Source organism: Rattus rattus, chromosome 17 (assembly GCF_011064425.1).
Source record: "Rattus rattus isolate New Zealand chromosome 17, Rrattus_CSIRO_v1, whole genome shotgun sequence".
Lineage (NCBI taxonomy): Eukaryota > Metazoa > Chordata > Mammalia > Rodentia > Muridae > Rattus > Rattus rattus.
In genome coordinates, this window is record NC_046170.1 from 24,420,071 (window position 1) to 24,447,735 (window position 27,665).

At 43.3% G+C, this 27,665-nt stretch overlaps 1 protein-coding gene across 1 annotated transcript in view; it reads left to right on the plus strand.

Annotated features, from left to right (window-relative positions):
• Nr3c2 (nuclear receptor subfamily 3 group C member 2) overlaps nucleotides 1-27,665 on the plus strand; it is a 338,093-nt gene that overhangs the window by 289,978 nt on the left and 20,450 nt on the right. Inside the window, exons 7-8 of the mRNA XM_032888221.1 lie at nucleotides 16,049-16,179; nucleotides 23,096-23,253. Coding sequence (XP_032744112.1) covers nucleotides 16,049-16,179; nucleotides 23,096-23,253 — 289 coding nt within the window. The remainder of the gene's footprint in view (nucleotides 1-16,048; nucleotides 16,180-23,095; nucleotides 23,254-27,665) is intronic.

Consider the following 27,665-nt stretch of genomic DNA (forward strand, 5'->3'; position numbering starts at 1 on the left):
TCAGAATCAAGCCACCAGTGGGTTTGGTGTCTGATGAGGGACTTCTTTTTTGCCCCAAATGGCACTCCGTGGCTGCTCCGAAACGGCAGTCCTCTCAGGAGAGCAGATGCTGTGCCTCCAAAAGAACTTTGCCCCTGTTAACTTGATAAAGACTTATTGTGGTTTGAATGTGAACTGTCCCATGGGGCTTATGTATTTGAACACTTGGTCCCAGCGAGGAGACCTTGAGCTGGGGCGTGGTAGGAAGAAGTACATAGCCTCTCTGCTTCCTGACCAGGGATGCAGTATAGCCATGGTTCTTATAGCCCTTCCATATGCCTTCTTCTCTGATGTCATAGTCTACATGCCTTCTTATACCATAAGCCAAAACCAACCCTTTTCACCATGAGTTATTTCTCATCAGGTATTTGATTATAGCAAATGCAAAGAGATTAAGAATTAGTATAGACCCTAATGTCATGATTTAACCACCCAGGAAAAGATCCACCTCTTAATCCAGTTACACTGCTAAGGAACGAGGAACAAAGGAGTTGAGAGCAGGTCACATCGCAGGCACAGGCTCCATTTCTTTTTCTTTGACTCAGGTAATGTCCTTGACACTTGACGGCAGCCTCCATTAATGCCCAGTTCTTTGTGTGGAACTTCACAATGAAGAAAGACCTTTGGTTGTAACTGCCCCTCTTTTTAGCTAGGCTGCCCTGAGAACTGAGCCTGAGAAAGCCTGATCTTCATGCATTGCTTTTAGGTAACAAACACCAAAGCCTCAACAAATCATTTGCCGTCAAAGAGTAACGACACAGCCCTTGGCTCTGACTTTCAGAGAAAAGGGGAAGGTTAGAAAATGCCAGCTCTGTGCTTCCCAGCCACCATTAGTAGTGACTTTATATAAGCAAATAAACCAAATAAACATCAAGGCTGGGCCCCATGTGTGTGGCATCATGCAATATGCATGTCTTATGGGAAATGGATGTCATGCCTGGTGTGGTGGCTGGATGGTGTCAAACTCCTTTTTCCCAGTCATGAATGATGCAGTTGTTCATCGTGTCCTGAACAAAATCTACTCTGTGACAGATGTTCAGAATCAGTAATAAGAGAGGGCACGTGACCAACGTCTAATAAGTTAATTGAGTTGAATATTTTTTCTCTGCTCTGGCAGACAGCGCGCCCACTTTTGTAGAATAATTGGAACAAAAGAAGGCCCCTTCGTCTGGAGTTATGGCAAACCCCAAAAGTGGTACCTAGGACCCTGTTTCATTACCAGATGTAGTAGTCAGTGTCTCTGGTACCAGATCTGGGCTCTTGGCATTTTTGCTTCAGCAGGGAAGATTTCCCAGTAAAGAAAGGCTGGGTAACACAAGTAGAGTTGTAGCTTTTCTGGCCCCAACATCTACACACATCAAGTCACCTCTGAAGGCTCCATGGCTCAGTCTTCCGGGAGACAGCTGCGCTACAAGCTTACCCGAATGGATGTCCTCATGGTCCCAGCCCTGGATATTAACTAGGACCATGTGGTGTTTGCCTCAGGAAAGCTGACACCATGAGGGCCTGGGGATAGAGATCTGGACTGCAGTGAGGGACAAGTGTTTGTCCTCAGGTTTTACCTACGTGGTCTGTAACATTCATAAGTTGATAATTAGCTTTATTGGAATTCTACAGTTTCAAGAGGGGTTGGGTAAAACCCTTGCCTTTTATGCTTCCCTTTTACAAGTAAATAACTAGAGTTACTTATGAAAACGAAATGACTTCTTTATATTCACAATGTGTATGCATGAAGGAAGATTCACCTCTGAGTCTTCTCGTCTTCTGTTGACATCTATTGCCTACAGCCAAGACATGGCAATTCAAAAACTAACTTCCACCAGTGAGTAAGGTTTTTTTAATCTCCTTTCTATGTTTCCTCTTGTCCTTTCATATCAGAGTGGCAATCACTAAAGGTTGCCCATAGATACCGGATCTATATGTGCAAATGGCACACTCCCTCCCTCACCCTTCAGGCGCCTTTAGATACTTCCTGGCTCAAACCTTTGGGATGATAGTGAAATGACTGTCCTACCATACCACATACTAAATAATGATGAGAAAAAGTCTCCACATGTTCTCTTCAGACATTTTTGAAGCACTTTGATTGGATCGGGAATGTGGAAGTGTGTACACAGAAACCAAACTAGATAGTATTTTGGGATAACGAGTTCTAATCCAGTAAGCATTTATTGAGCATTCCCCCAGTGCTAGGCCTCTGTTCTGCATTTAGAACTGCAGCGCTGGGACTGACCAACCTCAAAACCTTAAAGTAACAGTTACCTCCAAGAGTCTACTTAACCTTCCAGGAAGTGTCTTGGAATAAATATATTACTTTAGTCAAGTTTATGATTAGAGTGAAGATTTTTACTAATTTCCTTTCCAAACCAAGAATCCAAAAGATCAGGGGCTAGGTAGATGGCTAAAAGCACTGGCTGCTCTTCCAGAGGACCTCAGTTCAATTCCCAGCACTCACAACTGTCTGTCACTCTAGGATCTCACACCCTCACACAGACATGCATGCAGGCAAAACATCAATTCACGAAATATAAAAATAAAAATTTTAAAATGTAAGGTCTGTTTGCTATATTGTAAACTGTCCATGTGGGAGCAGAGTGCTGACATGACCCTGCATGACCATACTCAAGACCCCAGGGCTGGTGCAGATGATGATGTGGGGCTCCCTTTACCCCTTGTCATTGCTGTTTCACCATACCATGACTTCTTCAGCTGCACATCTCAGGGACACATATACCTCCCTGACAGAAGAAGTCACCCTGAAAAGCTGCTTAGAAATCACCTTTTCCAGTCAGTTATATCATTAATGCCCAGGGAGAGGGAGAGCTAAAGGGGGACGGACCAGTGTTGAGCCAGTGCTCAGCACTTGTGTGATGCAGTTCAGCAGTTACCCCCCATTCTGTAAAACCCGAGCTTCTGCAGGAAGCTACTATGGCTATGAGCTTTCTGTCCCTAAACTATCCTGGTACCTGAAGGGAATCACTGATTATCTTAAGTGTTTATTGGTTCATGTACAGATATTTGTGCATGCCGTATCCATGTCTCTGAAGGCAAGAGGACAACTTCAGGTGCCATCATTCCTTAGGAACTGTCCACCTTGATTTTTGAGAGGGGGCCCCTTGGTCTAGGGCTCTCCGATTTGCCCAGGCTGTCCGACCAGCAAACCCCAGGCACCTGCCTGTCTTTGCCTTCCCAGCATCAAGATTTCGAGCAAACACCACCAGCCCTGGTGCTTTGTTTTTGTCGTTTTAATTTTTTAACGTGTGATCTGGGGGTTCAAATTCAGGAAATCCTCTTTACGTGGCAAGTACTTTACCAGTAGGAGCTATTGCCCTGTCTCTATACTAAGTGTTTTTTATGTCTCACAAATGAATGATTTTAAATGCTATGTATAATACCCATGGTGGAGAGAACCCCAAACACTTTTTCTCCTACACTTCCATGACTGTCACCAGGCCCCTTCTCAGTTTTTGTCACATACCATCTTCATTCATCATTCACTGAAGTCACTGGAAATGGAGGTGATGGAGTCCAATGGCAGTTTTACGAGAGTGCATCTCTTTGGGGGCATCAAATTAGGTGAGAAAGAGAACACTGGGGTGACTTCTAACTAGACTGAATGCATTGTGGGATGCTGTGGAGAATAAATGGATGTCCTAAAGACACTGCGTTGCCAGTCTCTCTCCAAGGCACCAGTCGAAGAAAGTAAGAGCAGACACAATTCTCATGGTGATCACAGGACCTGACAGCTGAGCTCTTCCACTGCAGACAACATCTGTCCATCCTATCAGGAGCGTAACTAGCAAACGTGTGTGACCTTCATTGGGAGGAGAAATAGTAAACTTGAGTAATTTGAAATTGAGGTAATTTTTATTCCCATTAAGGTTTTGAGGAAGGGACTGTTTCTAAAGGCTGGATCTTGTGGATTATGTTTTAATGATATGCACGAGTCAGAAGCCATCTGTTACCACATCCACAGAACAGAATGTTCGATGAATCCCAACCTGATGATGTAGTGTGCAGTGTCCCAATATGCTCTGATCTCAAGTTACTTGACTCAATGTTACAGGACCCATGCTGCCTCATGGCGACACCCCGCACAAGGTCCTAGAGGCAATTTACTGAAGTTTTAGCTGGCGACTAGAAAACCAGATGTCCTTAAGGATGGAGCTGCTCCCAAGAGTCCAAAAACTCAATGGTATTCATCCTGGTTCAACAGCTCAGCTGTGGGAAGCTTACATTCCCATCACTGTGAGATACTTAGTTACCGCTCACATACCCATCACTGTGAGATACCTAGTTACCGCTCACATACTCATCCCTGTGAGATACTTAGTTACCACTCACATACCCATCACTGTGAGATACCTAGTTACCGCTCACATACTTGTCGCTGTGAGATACCTAGTTACCGCTCACATACCCATCACTGTGAGATACCTAGTTACCGCTCACATACTCATCCCTGTGAGATACTTAGTTACCGCTCACATACCCGTCACTGTGAGATACTTAGTTACCACTCACATACCCATCACTGTGAGATACCTAGTTACCGCTCACATACTCATCCCTGTGAGATACCTAGTTACCGCTCACATACTCATCCCTGTGAGATACCTAGTTACCGCTCACATACTCATCCCTGTGAGATACTTAGTTACCACTGGTCTCACATCATTTTGAACATGTGCCATATGAAAACGAATGGTGGAATGATATATGCCTCATCTTGAGAGCAGCAGAGAACACAGTGCAGGCCATTCCTTTGGGTCTAATGCAGGGTTGACTGGATTATTTTTTAGTAGTCTTTTTACAGTACTTCCCAAAGTGCTGTCTTACACACCTCAGAGGTGTGTAAGTGAGAAGACAGGTTGATGCGCTGTTGTGAAAGAATGTGGAATAAACAGCACCATCATCCTTTTCCTGGGACCCCACAGGTGGCACAGCTGGAAAACTATTGTCCTTAGGCATTGAGAGCGTCAGCCAGCGAGACAAGGTTACAGCAATTAGATGGCAGTTTACGGAAGACAAAAATGAGGCATCGAGTCCATCTTCTCCTTCCCTGTAGGGCACCAGCACTGTAACAAACAGGTCCCTGGAGACTGTTTCCAGATGACCTTTTGTAACCATGGCTTATTGAAGAACTTTTACTTCTCCTGCTTTCTAAAAGCCTCGAATACAGCTTGCAGTAAAATACACAGACAGCAACACGGAGGACTGATGAAGACAGCAAGGCAGAGCAAGCTGTGGAAACTGAGAAGAGACATGTTCTGTGAAAAGAGAAACAATAACCCTCAAGCCCTGGCAGAAGCTAAATGATTAAACACACGTTTAGTTTTATAATCTCTGTCAGAGTATAGTAAGATGATGATTTGCAAAGTCACTTTTTCCCTCCAGACACTTGGTAGGGTTGAAAAGTCATATGAGACTTGCTGTCTTGACCCATGTGTGCAGCTCTGGGGAGCAAAATACAATTGCAGAGTTGCGCAGCTAATCAAGGGAATTTTCACATCACATGAAGCCAAAGCTGTGTCTCTTATAATCACCAAGTCCCTACTCTACTTCCCATGAACTTCACTACTCAGAGAGACCCACATAGGTGTAACCAGACAGTGTTTGTCATTGGTGATGGACTTATTTTACCTAGTGTATACCATAAAGACCTATTCATGCTGGGCTGGACAGATGGCTCAGTGGTTAAGAACCCAGATTTTATCCCCAGCACCTAAGTCAGTCAGCTCACATTCCTCTGTAACTCCACTTCCTCTGGCCTCCTTGGGCACCTGAATTCACTCGCACATACCCATATGCATGCACGCCCACCAATGATGATGATAAATATTTTGAAGTTCATGCCTCTGACCTAGTGTGAAGGAATTTCCTTTTCAAAGCTGAGTAGTACTCCATTGTGCTTCCCATACTTTGGCATCTGTTCACTTGTTGACGGACATGTGGGTTCCTCTACCTTTTGGCTAGCATAAGCACTACTGCCATCAGCGTAGTGGACATGTGTCTTTAGTTGATACACTAGTGGTTATTGCAGGATTCTTTGTGTAGAGTTTTATTATCACAATCCTTCAACCTCTTGGGAGGCAAAGCAGGCATGGGTCTGTGAGTTGCAGACCTGCCTGGTCTATATCATGAGTTCCAGGCCAGTTCAGGCTACACAGTTAGAAGACCCTGTCTCAAAACAAGAAAGAAAGAAAAAGAAAGAAAGAAAGAAAGAAAGAAAGAAAGAAAAAAGAAAGAAAAGAGAGAGAAGAAAAAAAGAAAAGAAAAGAAAAGAAAAGGAAAGAAAAGAAAAGAAAAGAAGAGAAAAGAAAGATGTTTTTCCAGGCCCAAGATCAGTGTAATTAATTATCTTGTAATGAGGATGGTATCATCACCATCACCATCATCATCACCAACATCCCCAGTCGGTTGGCAAAGAAACAAAGATCTTCCATAAAGGCTGTTCCTGGGGCAGAGTTGTATTCCTTACTGTTTTCTGTCTTTGTGATTGGCTAACTTTCTACTGAGCTGCCTGAATGTCAGGGATAGTATTAAGGAAACAATTAAAGGGTAAATGTTATGTGCACACCTAAAATTGTCCACCTCAAAGGTGAACCCTGATGAGCCTGTAACATCAATGTAGTTCAGAATAGAGATCACTAGTAAGACTCTGGGAAGACAGATGGGAAGTGCACACACACATGCATGAGCACATGTGTATCATACACATGCATGAGTACATGTATATCATACACATGCATGAGCACATGTATATCATATACACATGCATGAATACATGCATATCACACAAACACATGCAAATCACATACATGCATGAGTATACACAAACACATGCATATCACACACGTGCATGAACACATACATACTTGTACTGGAAGGACCTAGCTGTGGTCTTATTCTAGAAGGCCAGTGTAGGGCAGCCTCTGTAAGCTTTCAGGAGCTTCTGTGTTCCACAGGCGCCTGGTGCTGGGAGGGTCCTATAGTTTGGTTGAGCAGTTATGTACTTGGATCATAATAGAACAGAAATGTGACTCTAAGATAGTTGTTTCCCATCAGCAGCTACCAGATGGCCATCTAGACAGCTGAACGACTCTGGGTTTTTATGTATTTATTTGAGTTAGATGAGACTGTATCTGAATAACAGGGATGTGCCATTGAACCTACTGTTCAATTGATTGTCCCCATAATGTAAGATGACACAGTGCTGTTGATATAAAATAGCAAGTGCACTTCATTGTTTTTATTGTTTGAGAATTTCACACATGCATCAAATATGTTTTGATCAAATTAACCCCCAGTCCCTTCCTTCCAATTCCTCCTGTAACACCCCCCCCACACTGCTTATGTCTCCGAAGTTCATGTTGAGCAGAGATTGTTTCTTTCCTTTTGCTTTTGTTTCTCAAGACAGGGTTTCTCTGCCTGTATAGCCCTGGTTGTCCTGGCACTCACAGAGAGCTGCCCACCTCTGCCTCCCCAGGGCTGCCAGCACCATCAAGCCAGTGTTTCTATTTTAACCCATTCAGTCCACTTAGTGATCCCTGTATGTTCATGGGTATAGGAGCATCTACGGAAACATGGGTTCATCTCAGGGGCTCTGTCCCTGAAGAACCTGAGTCTTGAACCAGGAAATAAAAATAGCCTTAATTTTAAAAGGTCAAAAACTGTATAATACAACAAACACATTATTTTATGCATGAAATGAATGAGTAGTAATTTTAATAACAGGTGGGTAGAAACATTAAGGGAAAAAAGATGTGTGTGTTCGAACACAGGTTTCATGTTGTTTAGACATGAAATTAAAACTAGTCAGTTCACATGCAAAGTATTTCCATCTTGAATACTCTACCCACCCTGATTTTAATGAGCCTTGTCTAATCCCTGCTACTGTTATAGAAGAAAAGTTTTCTAACTAAAGTTTTCTTAAGGGGCTGGAGAGATGGCTCAGAGGTTAAGAGCACTGACAGCTCTTCCAAGGTCCTGAGTTCAATTCCCAGCAACCACATGGTGGCTCACAACCATCTGTAATTCGATCCAATGCCCTCTTCTGGTGTATCTGAAGACAGCTACAGTGTACTCACATACATAAAATAAATAAATCTTTTAAAATCTTTTTTCTTAAAGTAACAACAAAAACATTTTTCTCACTGTGAATATTCACTTTTTTCTCAAGTGGAAAGCTTCAATTGGGAGAAACTGGAATACTTGACATAGCATTCTAAAGCTGTTTCCAAAGGGTAGCGTGAAGTGGATGTGGATGTCTCAAGAGGAGACCGGTGAAGCTGGTTTCCTAGTTGGGAGAGCTTTCAAGTATATAAAGATGTTGCAGTATTTTTTTTAAATAATTTCCCAGCAGCAGGGCATCGTAGTTCACATCTATAACCCTAAGCTACAGGCTGAGATGTGCATGTATATGCACATCTATATGTGTCTGTGTGCACATGTGTTCTAAGTTTTGTTTTCATAAATATTTCAACCCAAAGGGCTGGGAAGATGACCTAGTGGTTAATGGCGCATTTTCTGCTCTTGCAGAGGACCCAGGTTTTGTTCCTAACACACACATGGGCTCACAACCATCTGTGACTTCACTTTCAGGGGATCTGTTGCCTTCTTCTAGCCTCTGTGGGCACCAGGCACACACTTGTATGTGCAAAGTCATACATATAAGCAAAATATTCATACATATAAAAATAAAAATAAATCGTTTTTTAAAAGTTCCAATCCAGGATTCTTAGAATTGACTCTGTGTCTTTGCACCCATGTTATGAGTTGTATCTGCACAAATTCCATTTTTGTTTCACAACTGAGAAGATGTGTTGAAAAGTATGTTAGGTGCAGGCAAGTTAGTACTTACAAGGAGAGACTAGTAGCTGCTGACCCTCTGCATGTGATGCCCTGACAATTCCTTGTCTCCTCTATTTCAGTCCATTGTTCAAGGCTGACTTGTAGCTGTGCATTTACTTTGGGATTTTAAAGTCAGGAAACAGTTCCTTTTCTTTCCCAAAGTAGTCAAGAACAATCTCACTTGATGATACCTGATTATTCTGTTCGAAATGAGGTGCAATCATTAAACGAATAAAATCATATGGTAGACTCTTTCTGCAAAGGCAAAAGTTTTAAATACCAGTATCGTGCCAAAATACTGTCCCTGCTTCCACTTCCCTGAACGTACCTTTCTGTGCATGAAATCTAATTGTGCAAAGTAATGTGGTGAAGTTAAGCATATCTGTAAGGTGGCCGGCCTACTTTCATGAATTTTAAGCTACACTGAGTGTATTATCTTCCTCTTTTAGAAAGAGATTTGAAAACACAAAAATTCTACTAGATAATGCAGAACAAAGGATAAACAATGGACTCATTGATTAGAAAACCCATGTCATGTGCAGTTAGATGACTAGGAGACTTGAAAGTATTCACTGGGGCCAAATTGACTGAGAAAGTAAAACATCAGGGTTTGGATCGTGGCTTTCTCACATCCAACATTCCTCATAAACATGCTAATAGTTCCTTACAAGATGGAGTGAGATCTAGCAAGAAGTAACTCAACTCTTGCACACTGTACCTGAACACAGCCATATGGGCTGCAAAGTTCTTCGACAAAGAGTTAACGGGCTCAGTTCAGACCCACGTGACAAAAACTGCTTTCTTTAGGTGTATTGACACACACGAGCCCACTCAGGTGCTTTCAGGCAGGGTTACATCTGTCTAACCTTTGCTCTGTGTGTGGATATTGTGCTAACACGTCTTAGTAACAGAAACATTTTGACATGAAGGTGTTTACTTCTCGTGTTCAGCACTAAGAAAGTCACTTCTACCTTGTGAACATCTGCCTTGTCTCTCCTCTTTCCTTGGTGTACTAGCCTATATATAGAAGTGATAATAATAAAGTGGATTTTTTTCCTTGAAAATTCATTTCAAGAATTTGATGCTTTCTTGGCTTGCTTCAACCAAAATGAGCACTGACTTCTCTAGAAATATTTTCTCTATTGCAATTATATTTTTAAAGAACTAACTTTCACATGGTACTTGATGCATTGGGGACTTCTGCATAGTTCTTTCCTATGTGTATACAAGATTGGAATGATTCCAGATATTTGGGTGTCGCTAGTGTAAAGCCTGCGTCTCAGAAGTCACAGGACTGCAAGCCTCTAGAGCTATGTGGCAACTCCATGCAAAGCCAAATGTGCTTGCTCCCCAGTGGAAAGGAAGGGCAGGGCAGCAAAAGTGTGTGAGTGACTGGGGGAGTTAGTCACTCAGCAAAGTGCTTGTCCCACAAGCACTAGAAACTGAGTTAGATTCCCAGAACTCCCATTAAATCCACATGCTGGAGAGGTAGAGATAGGATCCCTGAGATTAGTCAGCCAGGCTTAGCCTACTCAGAAAGCCAGCTAGTGAGAGACCTTGTCTCAAAAACACAAGTTAGATGATGCCTTCCTCCTTGGGATATAATACTAAGGTGTCCTCTAGCCTCCACAGCAACGTGAAGTCTCTCTGTCTCTCTGTCTCTGTCTCTGTCTCTCTCTCTCTCACACACACACACACACACACACAAACACACACAAACACCACAATACCTATAAAGACATGTCCAGAAGTCAATTTTGCATTCATGTTTGCATCAAACACTATGGGCACACTTAGTCTCCTGAATATCTCCTCTTCCCACTCTTTGACATCTTCATAGATGTCATATTTAATTTGGGAGCCACTTGATAATCGTACCATCTATAAGTTACCAGTAGCCTGCTGGCCACCCATCACCACCATAAGCAGATGTGTCCGCCTTCAATACCTTGCCTTATTTACTTCCTTATTCCTTTGCCTTATTTACTTCTCATTCTTCTTTTATCATGAAATATTTATTAAGTAAAAGTTGATGCTTAACACTTGCCTTTCATTTTATTTTTGACTTTTAAAATGTGTTGTTGCACATGGCTCCTCTGTTTGAGAATCCTGTAATAAACAGAATGGTGGAATTGAACTGAACCATTTCTCCCTCGTAAACATATAGAAATGTTTGCACAAAATCAAAACAAAACAAAAAGGCAAGCAGGGCTGGAGAGAGAGCTTGCTTAGTTAGTGCAAAGCTTTCCTTGTGAACTCGGGACCTGTGCTCAGTCCCCAGAACCCACAGAAAGAAAACCTGGTGGTGCACACAGAGAAGCCCAGGGTATGGTGAGAGGAGTAGGCAGATCCATGAGAGTTTCTGGCCAGTGAGCTCAGGCCAATAAGAGGCCAAGTTTCCAAAAGTAAGGTGGACGGAACCTGAGGAGCAAAAGCTGAGGCCATGTGGCCTCCATACTTCCACAGAGGGACTAGCTCGATGGTGGCAGGTCTGTTTAACTTTGAGCTAAAGCTCCAATTAGCTAACAGATGAGGGGGTGCAGACATCTGCTTTAGGGGTGCACAAGCAGAATAGGACTGTGATTGCAGCTGGGTTGGGGCCTGGGATAGAGCCCCATGTATAAATCCAGAATCCTGCTACCAAGAACAATAAAAGCCAGCTACTCTTTGACTAGCCCAGGGACATGGCAAGGAAGCAGAAAGAAATAAGGAACACCGGCCTGCACCACATCAAGTGGAGTCCAAATTTAAACTACACAAGTCCTAGCAAAAGTGCTGAAGCTGAGGAATTAGCAATAAAGCACTTAGCCCTCCTGGCAGCTCTCACGGCCAAGACTTCCCATAGAGCGCCTTCTACAAGCCAGTGCCGTACAGGCTCACAGAGAAGACAGAGAATGTAGGAGCATGCGCTAAATGTGCATCCTAGCATCCGAAAAGTGAGCCTGGACATCTGAAAGAAACTATAAAAAGAAGTGCATTGAAATGCCTGGTGGCATGATAACCGTAAGAGAAGAAATGCCTTGTGGGAAGTCACAGATGTTTCTGAAAGACCTAAATAGGAGGACAGCTTCACTTCTTGACATGGCAAAAGGCACAACTGAAATGCAAGCCCTAGGAACAAGCAGTATGACATGGACTTCGTAGTACGAGTAACAAGAATAACAACAGCACATCTTTGTTTCTTGATGCAACACATACTGCCACCAAAATTCAAGACCTAAACACAGAAACATGAAATTAACTTAGTATAAGTAACGAGAAAATTGAGTAACTAAATTATTATTAATTTAATTATAAGATTAATTAAATAAAGAAAAAGAGGTCATGAATTTGACAGTGATTTGGGGTACACAGGGGTAGTTGGAGGGGGACAGGTAAGGCTGGAAAAGATATACAGTACTTGTGCCTGAAATTCTCAAAAAAGTAAACAATAAGCTATAGATATTAAGTGTGGCTTTAATAGACAAAGAAAAATATTTAGTTGAAAAATAGATGTGAAAGAAATCACCTAGAAAGAAAATGGTAAGCAAAGAGTGTGATGGAAAGAGAAGTTAGCATATAGAACGACGAGAAAGGCAATGAGATTGGAAGAAGGATGCTGCTTGAAGAGAAAGGCGCAAAGGCCATGGCAGAATTTAACAAATGCCTACATGTCAGAACCAGCCTCCAACAGAAGACACAAAGCCAGTCAGTCCCTAGGCACATCAGAGTGAAAGTGCAGGCATGGATTAAGAAGAAAACTAGGCTACCAAAGAAAATTCAAGACTATATGGAGCTCTTCCCAAAGCCAGGAAAAAGGCCCGGGCTTCATGCAGTAGTAGCTTTAAAGTTCTGGGAGAAATCATTTGCCAAGCTAGAGAGCTGGAGCTTTGGAAAGCATCCAAGTAGTCAGGTTTTGACACATTGAGAAAAGTTGAGATAAAGGACTTCAGCTAAAAGAATCACTAAACAGGCTCTTTAATAAGTAGGAAATGGAAGGCAGAAGTGAGGCCTGGTGAACAGGAAGTGCTGATGTGCAAAGACCCTGCTACACCCGACATACTGGTGGGGCGGGACTGGAGCCTCGTGGTGTAGTGCTTGCCTGGAGGTGTAAGGACTGGGATCCAACCTCGGTGCTTCAGAAGGGGGTAAGGCGATACTGATAAACACACCAGGGAATCTAAGAGGAACACAATGGTTTTGACTGTGACTTGAAAGCATGGTGGATCCAAGCCTGAAGACCGTTTCCATGGAGAACCGGAAGTAGAGATGATGTAGTGTTAACAGTTTCCTATTTCTGGGGAAAATCCTCCAGTTAACTCTAGACTTTTGACTGATCAAGCTCTTCATTCAAAAAAAAACACTAGAAGTGTGAAAGAACGTTCATTTTCTATATGCAATAGAGAGACAGTCACAGAGAGGAAAGTTAGATTGATCCAGTTGAAGGAAGGAAAGCAGAGAGAGAGAGAGAGAGAGAGAGAGAGAGAGAGAGAGAGAGAGAGAGAGAGAGAGAACGAAAACAGAGGGCAAGGGTCAGTGTGGTGGTGGGAAAGTCCAAGCCTACCGCCATCACAATAAACAAAAACAGATTAAACCAAGTTATTCAAGTGGCAAATACTTGGGATTGGATAATAGCAAAACTCTGAGACTCTCAAGTTTGTTAAGTTCGGTTCTTTGCTGATTAGATACATGAAGTGAATGTTAAACCTAAGGACTAAAGCAGAGCTGGAGAGACGACACCAAGCAAGTCCTAACAAGAGAGAGGGAGGAAGAAGACATGAGGGGAGAAGACAGAAAGTAATGCAAAACAAGTCAAAGAAGAATGAAGGGGTGGGGAAGCTTGGCGATGCCTGCTACCTATTTGGAGGTTGAGGCAGGAGGATGGCTTGAACCCAGGAGGTCATGCAGTTGTAAATGTAGCTTAGCTGGCAGAACGCTTGCCTAGTTTCAATCTCAAGCACTATATAAACTAGGTGTGTCTGTAATCCTACTGCTGGAACCCTTCTGGGCGGAGGCAGGAGGATTGACCTTCAAACTCATCCCCAGTGTCATAACAAGTTTGAGGCCAGTCTGAGCTCCGTGAATCTGACTAATAATGCTACTTGTTATGATTTTTAAAGTGTGACTTGAATTATAAATAAAATGGCATGGGTAAAAACATGAAGAGACAAATCACCAAAGAAGAAATGGTCAGTAAACATTTGGAAAAAAACAAAAAAAAAAAAACAAAAAAACCATGTTGAGCTATTGGCGATACCGGAATGGAACTAAAAGCAACCATGAGAACCATGAGTTACCTCTGAACACGGGCTCATCCGATGGCAAAATAATTGGGAGGGTGTGGAATGGAAGGGCTGTCCTGTGCCCTACTGGTAAGGAAGGGGTGCTAATGACTAGATGAGCAAGTCTGTTCCAAGCTCTACCTTGTAGAAGCACACAGGATGTTCTCTGATTGTCCATTATAACAGCATTAGAAGGAATCCATGTGCCCTCCCACCATTAGACTCTCGGTTTTGGAGAGAGCTCAGTACTTAAGAACCTGTACTGCTCCCGCAGGACACCCAGGTTTAGTTCCCCAGCATTTCCATCAGGCCGGCCAGCTCACTTTCCTATAGCCCACCTCTAAGAGATCTGACACCCCCTGCTTCCACAGCCACTGGATTCATGTACACACATACGTGTGCTTGCTCTCACGCATGCACTTTTTTTTTTTAGAAAACTGTTATAAGCTGGGATATTATTCACAAAGCTTGAAGCAGCCAGAGTGACCTCATTTATATTATTAATATAGACACTTTCATACTTAAGTGTTGAGTGGAAATTAATTACTGAGGGATGTCATCTCTACTTTTAAATGTCAGGAGTGTGTTGTTTTACACACGCACACTTAATGCATGCATCTGAGAACAGATGCTAATCTGTCAGGCTTGTTTCTATGTTAGATGAGGGAGAGCCAGGTCAGATCCAGGGGTAAGAGACTAGGCCTCAACTGCGTCATGATGAAACTGTTTCAACAACTCAAGCAAGAATTACAAAAGTGTTAGCATGCTTAATTCTTGGTAATAGATCTACAAGCTTCTATTATCACTTTGTGCATGTATGTGTGTGTTTGTATGTGCATGTGCATGTGTGTGTGTGTGTGTGTGTGTGTGTGTGTGTGCATGTGTAAATATTGTCTTAACATAGCTTCTAGCTTATGACAGAAGGAAAACACCATTACTATCCAGAGCAAAGTTTGCTCCATTTCCCTATGGGTTCCTCACCTCTTAGAAGAGGCTTGGCACCTGAGGGAAGCTTAGGGTGCGTCCTGGGAGGGGCCTTCAGGGCAGGTGCTCACGCCTGGAGAAATGCACCAGCCTCATGGCCGCTCCTGTCCCTTTGACTTGGCAAGTCTTTTCCTGTTTCACCAGTCGTCTCTTGCTACATTGCAAAGTCTCCCAACAGGCACGTTTCTTTTTCCTGAAAAGCATCTAAAAACAATTAGAGGCTGTGCTTCACCCTCAAGGAAAGAGAACAAGAAAGACCTCTTCGTTGCACATATGACTTTATATAGAAACATTTGGGTGGTGAATAAAGGGATGGGTTTGTCGTGTGGATGGAAACACTTCTGAACATGGTGACATTGCTGTCTGTCTTTATTAGAGTCGATTCTACTCCTTGTTCTTACCTTTCTCATTTGCCTTTAATTCCCCATACCAGGTATATTGGTCAAGTCAGTACCAGACCTACTCCACGACCTCTCTAAGGGAGGCCATGTGGAAATAATCATGGTCTGACCACCTTCTGGTCACTGAAGCTAACCCAGTCCTTTCTAGTCAGTCATACCTGCAATCGAAGAGACTTGGGCTTCACCCCCACATCACCATAATTGCTCTGGTTTGTGGGCGACCTCATCACAGCACCACCATCCACTAACAGTACCCCGAATGTGGAAGGAAACCATGGCGCCCTGACTTAGCATCTGTCCTATGGCCTCATGGGGAGCTCATAGGGCTTTAGGAACCGTTGACTTAGACTTCCTCAGAAAGGCATCTGATTTGTCTTTAAAATGCATGCCTGCTTCATGTTGAAGTCACAGGGGGAACTGGCTCAAGGCCAGCTAAGCTGCCGGGGCTGCCAGCCTGCACATGGTGGTGACCCACCTTCTCAGATGTATGTGGCTGCTTTTCCTTTGCAGAGAGAAGATGCATCAGTCCGCCATGTATGAACTGTGCCAGGGGATGCGTCAGATCAGCCTTCAGTTCGTGCGGCTGCAGCTGACCTTTGAGGAGTACTCCATAATGAAGGTTTTGCTGCTCCTAAGCACAGGTATACTAATGTCCACCCTGGCACTCTTTCTACATTGTCAGATCATCTTCCCTGCACGCAAGGGGCCCATTAATGATGCTCCAGGTAGTTGGTACCCACCCCCCTGAAAAGAAAGGTGGGAGGGATGGAAGGAGGGGTTTTGGCCTTGCATGAACTCAACCCCTTGCTGATGATAAAATTGGATGTGTTAAACAGTGCAGCCCTTACTGCCTACCCTTACCCAACCACTAAGTGCTTGTTAAGTGTCTGGTTGTGGTACAATCACTTGTCTTAGCCCATGGGGAGCTTGTCTTATCCTGTAAGACAAGTTCAAAGGTAATTTGAATACACAGAGAGACGTGGTGATTTACTAAGATTAGAGGTGAGGAAGTATGCTGATGGCTTAGAGAAGGACACTTCAGTTCTACAGATGAAGGGGTAGCACATAGTCTGACTGGATCTCAGGGGCTTTGGAAGGTTCTAGATTGGATCCAGGGGTACACTGACTCTATGCCATTCCTGTTTGCAGTTTAAGTGAACATGCATAGGGTGGCAGTGAGGCCTTAAGTAAGATGTTTAATTATTAATGTTAATTTTAAATATTTTATGCATGCATTCAGTAATTTTCCAAGATGCATCTGATCCTGTTGCACTGGGAGTTGAGGAGAAAAAAGGAAGAATGTTGATTGGACCAGATTATTCAATGCCCAGTGGAAAAAATCTAAATGTATCAAACTGCGACACCAAACACTTCTGATCAGAGGGTGGCAGCGTCAGTGCTGTGTTTGCAGCTCTGAGAACTTATCAGGAGGCAACTGAGTTGAAGGGAAAGACGGAGGAGCAGCAGGCCAGTGGCAGACCCCGGGGGATGTGGTGATAGTCACGTGATGAGCAGAGCAAGGCTGTCCATTCAGGCCAGTGGCAGAGCTGCTCTCAGTAACTGCCCAGACAGAAGAAGAAACTGGATCAAAATAAATATAATGAAGTCAGGGATAAACAAGGAGCCAATGACCAGTGCAGGAGATGTCCCGAGCCAGAATGCCATAGTGAAGACACAGCTTTGAGAGGACTTTGTGGAGTATAAAATGAATTCTGCTTTTTGATTGGCTAATTTTTTATATCAACTCTGTGTCCTATTGAAAATGGCAGGAAGATAGGAAAATTTTGAGACTGAAAATCTGTAGTCAGGTTTGACATATAAATAATACTTATTTATTATTATTATTATTCCTAGTTGAGACTCAAATGGTAAATAGGAGGGTTTTTTTTTTATAATACCTGACTTTTATTAGAACAAAACTATAGGTCATTAAGACTAAAATTGAGGAGGTGCTTAGTCCTGCTAGGACTAGATGTCCCAGGGTGGAGTGGTACCCAAGTGGGGCTTCCCTTCCTCTGAGAAAAGGAGGAAGGGGGCTGTGATTGCGATGTAATATGAATTTTAAAATGTTATAAAGCAAGACTAAAATTGAACATTTTATTAAACCTTGTTATTGTTTCCTGTGGACATGAGATATTATTTGTGTCAAGTTGACAAGGGGTAGATTGTAGTGGTTTTCCTGGTTGTCAGCTTGACTATGTCTGGAATGAACTACAACCCAGAATTGGAGGGCTCACCTGTGATCCTGATCTTGAGCCTGGGAGATACAAGTTTCTGACCTGGATCTTGGCATGGAGATCTGGAGGCAAAGTGGCCATGAATCCCAATTATTGCAAATCAGAGACATAGTCCTCATCCACATTTTATATTAACTTTATTTTTACTTAGTACATTTTAATTAAAATCCAATTACTCATGTTCTCCCTTCCCTCTCATCCCTTTAGCCCCTCCCATCTTTTTTCCTTTCATCTAGTTTCCTTTTCAAACTGATGGCCTCTTTTTCTCTAATTATTATTGTTACATATACATATAGATACACAAATACATAAATATAACCTGGTGAGTCCATTTTTGTTGTTTGTTTATATACAGTTTGGGGGCTGGCCACGTGATATTGGATACCCAGTCAGGGGGTTCATCCTTGGGAGAGGCTGGCTGTCGCTCTCTCCATGGTCATTAGCTTCCTGTGGTTCTTTGACTGGGTATGGGACTCTGAGAGTTCTCCCCTTCTGCAGTGCCATGTTGTCTCTTGATACTTCGTTGCTTCGGGTTCTGTTTAGACAGCCATTCTAGACTCCACAGTCTCACAGCGGACCCGGCCCTCTATGACCGAGTGTCTGACAGACAACTCGAGGAAAGGTTGACTTTGGCTCACTATGTCAAACATCCCAGTCGATGGATGGTTGTTGGCCCCATGTGTTCGGGATAACAGCAACATATGACAGGAGAGTTTCTTTGTAGCAGACAGAGGGAGGGACCGGAAGGGGACCAACCCCAGCTGACTCACTTCCTCTAGTTAGGCCCACCTCCTAAAGTTTTCCAGAAGCTCTAAAAGAGCACGACCACCTAGTGAAGGGGCGCAAGCACAGGCCTATGGGGGACACAGTCAAGTCCCAGGCCACTGCCTGGGTGAAGAACAAAAAGCCAATGGAATCTTGCTAAAGGCATAGCCATGGCAGAAGGGAAAGTGACAGAGTGTCAGAGAGGTCAAGAACTGAGTGTGGCCAGAAGGTCCCAGGACGGATAGGACTAGTGTGCAGCTTGGACAAAGAAAGCTCAGAAACTGAGAGAGGAGAACTGGGGTTGACCGTCAGGCCTGTGGGAAGCTTTTCTGGGCTCCCTGTGATCAAGTTTGAGGGTGGAAATGCAGAAAACAGAGTGAGGGACTGAAAGGGGACCAACCCCCTCTGACTTGACAAAATCTCCTTGGCAAAAGTGTTGGGTGCTTATTTCTTAAACAACCTTGCAAGAGTTTTCAAATAGAGAAGAAAGATTTTGAAGAACCTCCCGGGGAGAGAGGGGAGACCCTGGATGATGACGGGGAACAGTTATAGGAAAGCAAATTGCTGAGGTGAATGTGGCAGCCTCTGAGGAAACCAGGAGAGGTTCTGGGTATCGAGAGTCAGCAAGGGGTGGTGATGAGTAGCACGAAAGAAAGGAGAGGACGATGCTTCTGAAGAGGAAGGTGTGTGGTCCACACCCAGCCTCGCTTGTGTTTCTACAGGACTGTGGATGAGGGAGCATCTTCCTAAGGACAGACACTAAGAGAACTGGGTGGCTCGGGGTAGAGCAGACAGGCAGAAGTAAAGTTGCAGCTGATTCTGAGAAGCCTGAACCATGAGAGCAGAGCAGAGGGTCTGTGGATGACAGAGTGGCCTGGTGAATGCAGAATCTCCCAGTTTAGTGTGTCTTCCATACACTGTCTAATTTAACACTAAAGCGCCACCTTTCGAGTTTAAGAGACCCATCTGAAAGCAGACCAACGCCCCTACGAGGTATTTGTCAGTGTCCTGTGTAGGTCCTGGGACTCAGAGCTTCAGCTCCTCCAAAGGTAATGCCTGCCTGCTCTCCTGAGACCCACTCACTGGCTGCTGCTGAGGTAGGTGTTGGCAGCAGGAGGCCTGTAAGGATGAGACAGGATGGTGGGCTCCCAAGCATGGGGCACGCCTGGGAGGAGGGTCCATGCTACAGCTGCAGATGGTACACTCTTGCTTTATTTTCAGTGAATCTGATGGCCAGGTCAGGGTGCAGGCCTCCCAGGTTACCATAGGCCAGCCATTCCTCACTAATTGTACCCGGCCCATCTCTCACGCAGGGTGAGTGGGAAGCAGCCGGCCCCTCCTCACAGCCCTAACTTGTTCTTCCCAGAGCATAACTCTGTGAAGCATTAATCTTCAATTTAGTACACATGATTTTATTCCACCGTGAAACCATGCTACATGCTATTCTTGTTTAGAAAAAAAAATATTTCCTCAAACCAATAGATGGTAGGTAGACTTTAAGGGAAATGCTTCTGCTAATGCCCGTCTCTAACTCTCTGCAAATTTGACTACTGGGACTTAGCTCATGCCTGATTCAGTTTGCATCCATTCACCCCCTTCAGTCTCTAACAGCCTCTGATGTCCTTTTCAACTACATGAATTAATGAATTAGCTTCCAACTTAGTCAGTACTTTCAATTCTGAAAAAGCAAAATGAAAAAGGAGGAGCTTTTTCTCAGGATCCTAAGGAGTGTAGGATCACAGAATCTGCAGGTTTTGGGCGGCTTGCTTTGCTCCTCTGAGACAGACTTCATGAAGCCCGCTCTTAGGCACGTTACGTTTCATAATGGATGGCCAGCCTCTCAGAGGACCTAGGAACTATAGCACAAGAACCCCACGTCCTTTGCTTAGAGAGGAAAGTAGACTGACTTCAACCTTATGGCTCTCCGCTCCTCTTCAGCATGTAGGGGCTGGAATTGTTCCAACAGACCTGCTGTACTTAATAAGTAAATTCAGAAATTCCGGGCAGACATCCAAAATCCGAGGATCCACTTAAGTTCCCTCTAGTTGTTGATTTGTTTCAACTTCTAAAAAAAAAAAAAAAAAAGTTGGCTGAGAAATCGAGATGCTACACCTCAGTATATATATTTACAGCAAGAGAATGTAAGTGTTGATATCATGATATACCTCGGCATATATATTTATAGCAATAGAAAGTGAGTGCTAATGTTATAATATACCTCAGTTTATGTATTTACAGCAGCAAGAACATTTAAGTGTTAATATTTGGACATGAGATGACCTGACCCTGATTCTTTGACCATGCAACTACCAGAAATAAGGTGGTCTTTGGCTAATCTAGTTGACATAAACGAATAGTATCACCATACTGAATGGCACACTGTCCTTGAGTGGTAGATGATATTTTCATGTACAGACAGCACCACCACATAAGTATTCATTGAAAAAGACTTCCTGTGAATGGCTTTGGTATTTTAAAAACCTGTTAGTCTGTGGCGGGGCGGCATAGCTTGATCTTGGCAAACTTCCAGCTCTCTCTGAAAGTTTCAAATTAAAATGCCAGTGGTTAGTGGGTTTAATGCTGGTAGTTGGTGGATTTAGGATCACTGGTGACTTAGCTGTTATTGCCATCTTCTTTTAGTTTTTTTAAACTTTTAAGAAGAACCCATTTCTTAGGGGCTGGAAAAATGGCTCAGCAGTTAAGAGCAAGTGTTCTTGTAGAGGACCCAGATTTGGTCCCCAGCATCTATATATTGGAAACTCTGATTCTTGGGATATCATGCCTTCTTTTGAACTCTGTGGACACCAGGCATGAATACGATATACATACGTAACATTCAGACACATAAAATAAATAAACCTTTTTCTTAAAAAAAAAAAAAAGCAGTTTCTTATATAATGGGTGGCATTTAACTCTTAATGTTAAAGTCAGATATTTAAAGTCATAACTCAAATTTGGCAAGCCTCGGGAACGTGTGTGGTGAATCTTAGAGATTTGCTTTCCTACAAAAACAGATGTAATGAATTGATAAGTCGACAGCCTCGGAAATTTAACTCATAGAGATAGCTAACATTCAAATGGTGGCTGATTTGTCAGATAATTCATTCACATCTTTATTTGTGAAAACAAGATTAATTTGGAGACAGTGGTATACCTGGCTTCCTGGGGCTACACAAGCGACACATGGAACTCTCTAGTAATTACTCAAGAGTGCTAATGATCCAAGACATCACTATTTATGTCATTTACAAAAAATGAGTGAACGGGAGTTTTAATAAAGCAGTCAGGACATAAGTTCTTCTAACATAAGTTTTTATATTAGACACTCACAGCGTTGATATCATTGGACATGTTGTCATGAGGGCTTTAACTCCTAAAACCACAGTTCTAGGTGTCCATAGTTTTAAAGCCTACATGTTGCCACTCTTCAGGCATACTGGAAAACAAGCAGCAAGCTGCCTTTCAATGATGTATCTTTAACAGCAACACTACCGAATGCCCTCTTTCACCTTTTGTAATCTGTCCTGCCAGGTGGCTCCTTTCAACGGAGCATAGGATTGGGCACAGGAGCACATGGCTACACAATGCTGTGAACCCGGAAGTGTTCCCTCCTGGGTGGGGTCTGACTACGGAACCCAGGGCTTTGTGCATTAGACAAGTCACTGAGCTACAGACTCAGCTCCCAAAACAGTCTTTGTAAGCGAACTTTCTGTTTCCGTGTCAAACCTACCCACTTAAAAACGAAACAAAACAAAAAGGAAGACACACAGCCCTTCATTTTCTATTTCATCAAAGTTAAAAGTGAACGTTAGCTCTCACTGGAGCACAGACAGTGTTGTTGTTGTCCCTGCATACAGACAAACCAATACACACTTCTGTGTGATGTCTCCGTAGTCAGGATCCTGGGGAGTCGTAGAAACTATGTCTTCAGCGTTGTCCCTATGGTATGTGGCCAATTCCCCATGGGGTCTGCAATTAAACCTAAGTATGAAAATGCTGTTTTCCATGATGGGCCCCTCTGTCCCGTGGTACTGAAATGTGTCTTCCTGCCTCCTAGCACTGGTAAGCTAGGATTCAGAAGACACTCCGAGGACAGTCCACGTGCCATGTGGGGCATGGCATCTAGAAGGTAGACACTGAAAGTGGGTTTGAACTACTGTTTATTTATTTTATGCTCCGTAATAATGAACCCACTTTCATTATTTTCTCACCTATGAAGTAAGAACCCTAGAAAGCTGTGTGATAATACAGGCACCAAGACAAAAGGAGCTAATATGTATGAGGTAATAATTCATGTCTAATAGTTACTATTCATATGTGTGTGTGTGTGTGAGAGAGAGAGAGAGAGAGAGAGAGAGAGAGAGAGAGAAAGTGAGAGAGAGAGGATGTTTGTCATGTATAAAACTGCCATATCTATTCATTACCACAGTGAACTAAGACATAGTCCAGCCTCACAAGCAGTATGTGAGTTTGAAATATCTGAAGCTATTGAACTGCAAAAATGATAAAGCTGTGTTTTTCACACATGGATTTATGTTTGTATTCCTTAACACAGTTCCAAAAGATGGCCTCAAGAGCCAGGCTGCATTTGAGGAGATGAGGACAAATTACATCAAAGAACTGAGGAAAATGGTCACCAAGTGTCCCAACAGTTCTGGACAGAGTTGGCAGAGGTTCTACCAACTGACCAAGCTTCTAGACTCCATGCATGATGTAAGTAGATCTCCACGAAGTCAGTGTTCAGTGACTACATAAGTACACGCACACACACACACACACACACACACATACACACACACAGACACACACACATATACACACACATACACACACGTACACACACACATACACATACACAGACACACACACACATACACACACACATACACACACGCGTGTGCGCACATGCACATGGGAATGTGCACACACATGCAAGCACACATATACACACACACAGAGAGACACACACACACATACACACACACATACACACACACGCGCGTGCGCACATGCACATGGGAATGTGCACACAATTGTAAGCACACACACAGACATGCACATGCATACAACAGGTGCACACACACATGCATGTGCACATGTACGCACACAAACGCACACACAAAAGACTTGACACAACAAAGACAGACAACTGGCTTCACATGGCTGTGGAAAGAATTGAAGCATCCAGAGGGAGACTGCGAGAGTTAAAATCCAGCTAAAGTGCCCTTTCTTTGTCTAACCTTGGGGGAGAGCCTGTGTACAGAAAGGGTATGGCTCTGTGCCCTGGACCATGGAAGGCTCTCAGATTTGCTACAGGTGTCAGATAGAGTTTCACATTTTTTGTTTGCAATTTAGGAAATGTTTGGTTCATAAAAATGTTTGCTTTAACATTGCATAAATAATGTCCATCTTCCACAACTATTAATCTAACAACCCAATCTTTCAAAAACATTATTAGTGGTCCAGAGCCAGCTTGGATCATCTCAGTCTTTGCCAAAGGTTGAATCCTATATCCATCATTCTTCATAGGAGGCATTGCTCTTGTTCTGGGTAAATACAGAACATGGATTCTGGGCTTGTTTCATCAATCAAAGATCTAGCTGAAGTGTTGGTTAGCAGTTTCTACAAAACACCAAACCAGATAACTGTTCCTTGTGTCCCATCTCAAGCAGATTTTTCCAGCTCTTGCTCAAAGAATTCTCTATGGTTATGCTCAATGGCTTCTTCATATTTGAGAAATTTTCCACACTTTCTTTTGAAGAATTCATTGTCCAGGTTTGGCTTGTATGGTTTAAATTATAGATTACTGTACTCGGGGAAAGAAAACATTGACAGACTCAGTGGCCACGGTTATAGTAATACTCCTGTGGAAACGGAAGTCAGTTTATGACCCTGCAGTGTTCTTTCCTCTGTGCTGATGGCCCAGGAGCACAGGTCACTTTCAAGTGCTTTGTTTGCGGATCGCTGCTTTCTCTGAGCTTTTCCAATAACAAAAGGCATGCTTCTCCAGGTGAGCTCAGAGATAAGTAGATGTGGTATTATCGTGTGATTGGAAACATCTTAGAAATGTAAGGCGATGGTTGGCAAGGCTCGTGCCTCACCCTGAAGAAAACATAAGAGGTTTAGAACAACTTTCTGAGGTCCGGTGTTATTTTGGCTTATTACTTGCAAGAGGTCAGATGTGCCTTCCCCACTGATCTCATTGAAATCCCTCCTTAGTAGAGATAACAGTAGAATCTTAGAGTTCATTCTCAGTGAATTCTGTTCACTGTGCAAAGACAACAAGTACTATTAAATCTAGTGTGTGGACCTGGAGACATGGGTCAATAAGTAGGAGTGCTCTCTAAGCAAACATAAAGAACGGAGTTCAAATCCTTAATGCCCACCTAAAAGTCAGGCGTGGCTATACTCATAGACTGGAAGCTTGTTGGAGCTTACTAATTGCCAGCCCAGCTCTAGGTTCATGAGAGACCCTGTTTTAAGGGAATAAGTAAGAGATAGAGCAGGGTATCCGACATCTTGCCTCTGTCCTCCACTGTAGCTCAGGAATACCTGTGTTGTCCAGGCTGATTGAACATAACTTAGTGTCTTGGGGTTGTATTGTTTACATAGAGTTGGCGTACGATACGCTGAGCACATCAAAACACATAGTGTAAGTTTTGAAAAAGCCACACATCCAGGACACTAGCCCAACAACCAGGCTGGTTCCATATCCAGCTGTAGATGTTTCCCCTGCCCCTCAAGGTGATGCTCGTGCTCTCTCCTGGCTGGCTGCTCCCCATGGCTTCCGTGTTAGCAGGCATTTAGCTCGAGTGTTACAGGGTCGCATCGAATTGTGCTTTGTAGAGACATTTTCGTGAGCCTCCTTCAGTAGACGTGACTGTGTTGAGGCTTATCCATGCTGTTTGTGTGTTCAGAAGCTCTAGAGCACTCTGTTTTTTGTTGTTTTTTTTTGTTTTGGGGGGGGGGCTTCTGCATGGTACACCACCGAGTGAATATGCCACAATTCTGATGGATGGGGTTAGACATTTTTGATGGGTTATTCATTCTAATCTTTTGCTCTATTTTTCTTTAAATTTTATTACTTATTATGTTTTTAAAGGTTTTTAAATAGAGTAGCTACACACATTATTATTATTAGATGTGTGATTCGTAATTTTTTTCTGGTCTGTGGCTTTTCATTATATTTTCTTGGGGAACATGCCTTTTGAAAGAAGTTTTCTGTGGATATGCACTTGCTGTGCAGTGTGTGCAGTTATAGGCCAACCTCAGATTGGTCTTCAGTGCTGCCTTGCTGGAGACAGGAACTCTTGATTCCTAACATGGCGTTCTAGGAGAGTAGACTGTGTCTGCCTCTCACGTCCCTGGAAGAACTCTGGAATTACAAACTTGTACCATGTACCCAGTTTTTCTGTGGCTCCAGGGGCCCAGGCTGGACCATCCAGCCATCTTCCCAGCCTAAAAGTTTTTAAGCTCTGGCTTCTGTTACTACAGCACATGTATGAAATCATCAACTTGTAAAAAGAAAGCAGTTATTTTGCTTCACCATTTCAGGGACCCCCATCCTGGCCTGGTTGGCTTGCTGCTTTGACTGGCATCATGGCAGCACATCATGGCAGAGGGTGTGTTGCAAAGCAAAAACCACGCAGAGTTTAGGGAGCCACAGAAAGAAAGAGAAGAGACTTGGTTCCCACATCAGCTTTGAGTGCACACCTACCTCCAGGGAGCTACAGGCTTCTCCCTCGGCCCCACCTCTAAAAGCTTCTGCACTTCTCTCTGGCAGCAGGAACCAGGGACGCCATTGGGTGACAGGCCTGTCACGGGGATGCCATTGGCCGATATTTCCAGCAAAGGAGTCCGAGGGCTGTTGCTAGCTTTACCACTCTGTTTTAGAGCTGTGTCTGGAAGTCCTCAGATCAGCCAAGGCGACAGACCATTGTCTTCCTTCCACAGCCCTGTCCTTCCTTGTATCTGCTGTTATAGAAACATTTTCATGTTTCCATTTGGTTTTCCCCTGAACATTTCTGTTTCCTGCAAACAGAACAGTAAATTCAAATCACCTTATTCTACTTTGATGGAAGGAAGGTAAACGTGCTTTTTGGAATTGTATTTATCCAGTAATATTTTATTTTATGATATCAAAAACATTTGCTCTTTAAAGTGGTCTGAATGAGTCCTCTAGAGCACTCCCTTTATTTTCCAGTTCATGATGGAACCCTGGGAAATGCATGGGGATTCTAGAGGAACACTGGGAAGTGCATGGGATTCTAGAGGAACTCAGGGAAGAGCATGAGGATTCTAGAGGAACTCAGGGAAGTGCATGGGATTCTAGAGAAACCCAGGGAAGTGCACAAAAATTCTAGAGGCACCTTTTGAACATTCACACTTATTGGGTCTGGGAATACCCACCGTGTTTTCATTTGAGTAGATCCTTGAATCAACACTGTGGTGTTTCCCTCAAAGGAACTAATTGCTACACCACATACTGGCTTTGCCCTTCCAGCCTAGTTCAGTCACTTAGTGGAAAAGAGAACATTTGTTCTTGATCCTCAGACAAGTAAGAATCGATTACATATATGTGGAAATTGTGCTTCCAAAGCTCACATTGTATGCAGGCTCCCAGGACACATGCCCACAGCTCCTAAGACACATACATATGGCCACAGCTCCCAAGATACATACATATGCCCACAGCTCCCAAGACACATATCCACTGTTCTCAGGATACATGGATTTCTTCCACATGGTGCACATATGTGTGGGCAGAACTGTGCCAAGGTGGGTGAAAGGAACATTCTCCAAAACACATACTGACAGTTGAGTGCTTGGTCAACAGCTTTTATGAATCAGAAACCCTCTGAACATCAATCTTTCCCCAGAACGATGTTTCAAGGAGCACAGCTGTGGGAAGACTCCAGGAAGTAGGGTGTGCTCTGCACTGCTGGTGTTTGGGAATTGTGCATAAAAACTAGGTAGATTCTTATTCTATTAGAGAGAATGGACAATCATTTTAAAATTATTACTAAGAGATGTAGGACATTTCATGTGGTATAAGTTGTATGTGTCTAATGAATTTATTACTCGTTTCTATGCATCCTCAGAAGTTAAGGACCATTTATGGTATG